Genomic DNA, 5867 nt, shown 5'->3' on the forward strand with positions numbered 1-5867 from the left:
AATAGAATAGAATAGAATAGAATAGAATAGAATAGAATAGAATAGAATAGAATAGAATAGAATAGAATAGAATAGAATAGAATAGAATAGAATAGACAATAGAATATCTTTTTTTTAGGATACTGGCAGCATGTGCAAAGCATATGAGACAAAGTTTCAAAATCCTTGCCTTCAAGAAACAAGTTGGTTTCACCCTCTCTTGGACAGACTTATGTGATCTCTTTGAAGTCCATAGTGTCTTCAGTACTTTTTTCCTAGCACCATAGATAGCTCAAAGAAATCGACTGTTCTTCCATCATCTTTTTTTTTCTTGTCCAGCTCTCAGCTTGCATAGCAGGAAAATTATGCTACCAAGCCAAAAGTGGGTGATTTCAATCTGTGGTCCTCAGGCCTGGTTTAAATTGCTTTTTGTCAAACATTTTTCTAAGTGGTATAGCCCTGGTCTGTGCATTGCTGTACAGAGGAAACTCATGGTTGCTGTGATGCTGAACACTGGGACACTGACATGACCAATGCGATAATTGTTACACAGGGTGGACAATGTTTGGTGGAGCTTCCCTATTAAAGCAAGCTTGGAAGCAGGAGTGGCATCCACTTCTGAAATAGATTGCCTCCAGAAACCCTATGGATGTGGAAAAAGGATGAAAGTTACACACGTGTTCAGGTCTTTCGTTCATAGGGTCGCCATGAGTCATTTACAACTCGATGGCACTGAACATCTACAATTACAACATGGCTTGGATTTGGTACATTAGTCTTTAGACTGACATTGTTGCTCTTTAGCACTTTATAGAGGCTTTGCTAGCTGATTTTTCCAATGCAATTTGTCTTTGATTTCCTGACTGTAATGGGGGTGGTTGTGTCAGAGACAATAAGATTGGCACAGGATAGAGCAGAGGTTAGGGCTGTTGTACATAGGGCTGCTATGAATCACAGGTAATTCAACGGCACTAACTACAACAGTGCTGAGGATGTTGAATTTGTATCTGGACAAGATGAAATTTTAACAACTTGAATCTCATCTCTGTCTGTCATGATGCTGCCTATTGGCTTGGAGGTGAGAATCTGTATTTTCTTGATGTTGAGGTAAAATCTGTGTTGAAGGCTGCAGTCTGATCTTCTGCATCAAGCACTTCAAGTCATCTTCACTGTCGATGAGCAAGTGTGTGTCATCTTCATAGCTCAGTATGCTGATGAGTTTTCCTCCAATCCTGATGGTACATTCTGCTTCATAAAGTGTAGCCTTTCAAGTGATCTGTACAGCCTAGAGATTAAAAAGGTATGGAGAAAGGATAGATTCCTGATGCACTATTTTCTTGATTTTTAACTTGCTCTGTTTGGAAAACACCTTCTTGGTCTAGATATAAGTTTCACATGAGTACAATCAAGTGTTCTGGGGTTCCCATTCTTCTCTATGTTAGCCACAATTTATGGTCTCGACAAGCCATTTGAACTCATTAGCCACTAGAGAAAAAGATGAGGCAGTCTACTTCCGTTAGATTTAGCCTGGGAAACCATGTAGTGTTCTATTCGCTCCTCAAAGGTCAGTAGGATTCTGAATAGAATTAACAGCAAAGGGAGTGGGTGTTTAGTTTTTAATTCTTTGAAAACCTCATTGTAAGATAGCTTCTAATTGATCTTATCTTTTTCTTCCCCACAGACAATGGGATTGTGCTAAAAGTCATCACAATTTACAACCAAGAAACAGAATCAATGGAAGAAGTAATTTTAGAAGAACTTCAGATATTCAAGGTATTTTTAGTTTTAAAAAAGAAATACATATTTTTCAGAAAACTAAGAAAAATGTGTGTAGGAAAGACATATTTCTACCATTTTCCCAACTTGAGTGGTCTCAATTCATAAGATACAGAAGTAAGAATTATTTAAAATCTTGCTGTGTTTTGGTTTTTAAAAAACTATGATTATCATCATCTCAACAAGTTAAATTAGAATTGACTTATAGCTGACCCTCCATGAGATTCTCAAGGCAGTAATTACACTGGTGGAGATGCCTCTTTTACTTTCCTAACGCCACTGCCAAATTCAGACCATCAAAGAGGCTCGGCCTAAGGGGATAATATTTTCTTAGCATGAAAAGAATTTCAATGTATAAACTGATTATTTTTAAAAGTAACATCTATGACAACATTTAAATCTGGAATCATTGTTTGATCTTGTACAAATATACTATCAGTACAGGAAATTTAAAAATATATTATCTTCATATTGTGTCTAAGGGGGTGGAAATTACACACACACACACACACACACTGGGTTTTTTTTGTTGTAGCATTTCAGTTACTTATAGAGTTTATTAGAACTGAGGAAAGAAAATTATAACAGAAAGATTATTGACTTGCCAAATTCATAGGGACCATCAATGGATCTGAAACCCTGCCTCATCCTGAGTCATCCTCATCATCGCTGACACACTCAGCCCTACTATTTCAGTCACTGTGTTAGTCCATTTCCTAAAGGATCTTCCCCTCCTTCACTGATCCTTCACCTTTCCAAGCATGATGTCCTTTTCAAAAGACTGACCCCTCCTAATGACATGCCCAAAATATGTTGAAGTTTCATCATTTTTGCCTCCAAGGAACACTCTGGTTGCACCTATTCAAAGACTTTTGTTTTTATTTTGATCCTTTTGGCATTCCATGGGATATTCAGCCCTCTTCTCCAACATTATAACTCAAAGGAGTCAATGATTCTTCTGTCATTCTTATTCATCTCAGATGCATAGCAAATAATTGAAGAAAAAAAAAATCACGATTTAGATCAGACACATCTTAGTATTCAAACTGGCATCTTTGATCTTCAGCATTTAGAGACATCCCTGACAGCAGACTTGACCAATGCAATACTTCTTTTGATCTCCTGGTGTCAAGAGTGTTGATTGTGGATCCAAACAATATGAAATCTTTGACAATTTCTGTCTCTTCTCAATATATCAGCATCTTGCCTGTTGGCCTGATGTCAAGGATTTTTGTTTTCATGATATTGATTGTAACCCATATTGAAAGTCGTAGTCTCTGATCTTCTGTAACTAATGTTTCAAGTCCTCCTCACTTTAAGCAGGCATGGATTATGTCATTTGCGTAATGCAGGCTATTGATAAGTCTTTCTCTGATTCTGATGACACATTCTTCTTCATGTATGTAGTCCAGTATTTTGAATGATTTGTTCTGCAGACAAATTGAATAGGTATGGAGAAAGGATACAGCCTGACACACACTTTTGCCATGCAGTGATTCCTTTCTTTGTTTACTAAAGCTTCTTGGTTTAAATATAGGTTTTGCATGAGCACAATTAAGTGTTCTGGGATTCCTATTTTCCCATTGTCAGTCATATTTTCTTGTGGTCCACACAGTCAAATTTTGTATAGTCAGCTTTTGGATAGTCAATAAAATACAAATAGACATCTCTTTGGTGTTCTGTGCTTTCAGCCAGGTCCACTTGATATAGCAACCATATCCCTCATGCCATAGCATCTTCTAAATTGAGCCTGATTTTCTGGCATTCTCCGTCAATGAGAGACTACTCATCAACATTTAAAATAATCTTCAGCAGTATTTACTTGCTTATGATATTAATTATACTGCAGTAATATCCACATTTTGTTGGGTCAACTTTTTTGGGTATGGAAACAATATGAAAGGTTACTGTTGTTGTTGTTAGGTGTCATTGAGTTGAGTACAACTCATAGCAACCTTATGTATAACAGATCTAAACCCTGGCCTGGCCTGTGCCATTCTTACAATCCCTGATATAGTCAAGCCTATTCCTGCATCACTGTCAATCCACCTGGTTGAGGGTCTTCCTCTCCTTCACCATCCCTCACCATTCCAAGCATAAAGTACCTCTCTAAGAAAGAGCCTCTCCTAGAAGCATGCCCAAATTATATGAGCATTATCACGTTTGTCTCCAAAAAGCGATCTAGGGGTAGAGAAGCTGTGGTATATTCGCACAGTGGAATACTATGCTGCATTGAAAAACAAGGAACTCATGCAATATTATTCAAAATGGGTGACCCTGGAGGACATTATGCTGAGTGAGGTATCTCAGTCACAAAGGGACAAATGCTATATGGTGCCACTGTTGTAGAATGAGGCTGGCATTGGGGTGGGGGTAAGACTGAGAAAAACTGGATGAAATATGTTTACAGCATTGAAGTCTATGGGGGAGAGAATAGTCTAAAAGTATTATATTTTAAGGGCATTATTTTTATCGTAGGAGTACGCAATGAGGGTTGCAGAGTGGATTGTATTTGGGGGTAGGGGGTGGGGTTTGGGGAGGTGCGGGGGGATTGTGTACCAATGAGGGAGTTTTTCTTTTGCTTTTCAAGGAGAGGAGCAAAGGGGGGGAGGAGGGAGAGGTTTGTGCGGGGAGAAGGGTGCGAATGGAATTCCAAAATCTCTGTAGATGTTCATTGAAATGAAAAATAAACAAACTCAATTAAAATTTAAAAAAAAAGCAATCTAGCTACACCTTCTCCAAGATGTATCTATTTGTTCTTTTGGCAGTCCATTATTTTTTCCATCAAAGGCATTAATCTTTCTTCTTTTATGCTTATTCATTGTCCAGCTGTGACATGTATAGCATCTGAAAGACTAGATCTAGAAAAGTATATATAACACGTATCCCATCAGAGCTTTTTTATAAGATAGAATGCAGTGCTTACTTTACCACCTAGTCTAGAGTGAATAGTGCTGCAAAACCCAAGTTTGAGCTTATCTCACCATTCAACATGGTCAGTCCCTCCTCAAGAGAAAAGGCACAATCTCTTCTTGTGTGATTTATAGCCTAGATAACCCGATGGAGACTCAACAATGAGATGGTTCCAACTTGACAACAATTAGTGAGTGAGACATACATATTTTCACATTGATTCAGAGACCATGGAGATCACAAATTTCCCTGAAACTATCTTCATTTTCTAACTAGAACACCTATGCTTTTATGTATTTGTATATTAAATCTCAACAATAATTAATTTTACATTAGATATCATAACACTTCATATAAACCCTTAAAAAACATAGTTGCATGTACATAGAGATGAGTGAAATAATACTTAAAAAGAATTCTGCATTTTAAATATAACACTGGCATAACAGGATAAAATGTTTTCTCTTTTAGAAAAGAACTCTTCAAAGGATAATTGATGTAGTAGAATCTAGCCTCTTCCCTCTTGAAGAACTGGTTTGAGTTTACTGTGCTCTTTAGAGACACTCGGTGTTTAATAAACATGCTGAGCTTTACCTTGGTTTTCAAAGCCAATATATAGATTGTCCTTCTCCTAGGACAAATCTAAGATAGATTTATCTCTTTATTCAAAGGCTCCTGGGTTCATAGTGATTGACCACAATCACTCCAATAGAAAGAAATTTTTGTTTAGGCTTGTGCTAAAATGATTCATTAATATATAATTTATTAGAAACTTTTCTAAGATTGAACTGTTTTATATCCGATGGAATGATTACTTCTTAAGAAAGAATATATTACTATTTTAACTGAAAGTACCTGAGGCTTAAAAAAATACATAATCATCAATAAACACAAAAAGTGCATGCTAGAGATGAATGGGAAGCCATCTACTGCATTTCACATCAACACAGCTGTTCTGTTTCATTAATAAATTTAAAAGTAGTTATAATTTAATTCAAATCATTTGCATTCTTATTTACTAAAATAAAAGCTCTGGTTGGCACTCAGGTGACTTATTACTGTATTTAGTTGATGTTCTTATTAGCTGAAGCTCTATTATTGAAAAGAAAAACTTTTTTTCCCCCCAGGATCCAGTGCCCATTATCTCTATGGAGATTTCTTCAAAAAGAGTAAGTTTTGAATGTGTATGCATATGCATA

General features: G+C 36.6%; 1 protein-coding gene across 1 annotated transcript in view; it reads left to right on the forward strand.

Moving 5' to 3' along the window:
* SEMA3E (sema domain, immunoglobulin domain (Ig), short basic domain, secreted, (semaphorin) 3E) overlaps positions 1–5867 on the forward strand; it is a 333719-nt gene that overhangs the window by 287852 nt on the left and 40000 nt on the right. The window contains exons 12-13 of the mRNA XM_006896142.1: positions 1661–1752; positions 5796–5837. Coding sequence (XP_006896204.1) covers positions 1661–1752; positions 5796–5837 — 134 coding nt within the window. The remainder of the gene's footprint in view (positions 1–1660; positions 1753–5795; positions 5838–5867) is intronic.

The sequence above is a fragment of the Elephantulus edwardii genome, unplaced genomic scaffold (genome assembly GCF_000299155.1).
Source record: "Elephantulus edwardii isolate Elephantulus edwardi_28Jun2011 unplaced genomic scaffold, EleEdw1.0 scaffold00183, whole genome shotgun sequence".
Taxonomy (NCBI): Eukaryota; Metazoa; Chordata; class Mammalia; order Macroscelidea; family Macroscelididae; genus Elephantulus; species Elephantulus edwardii.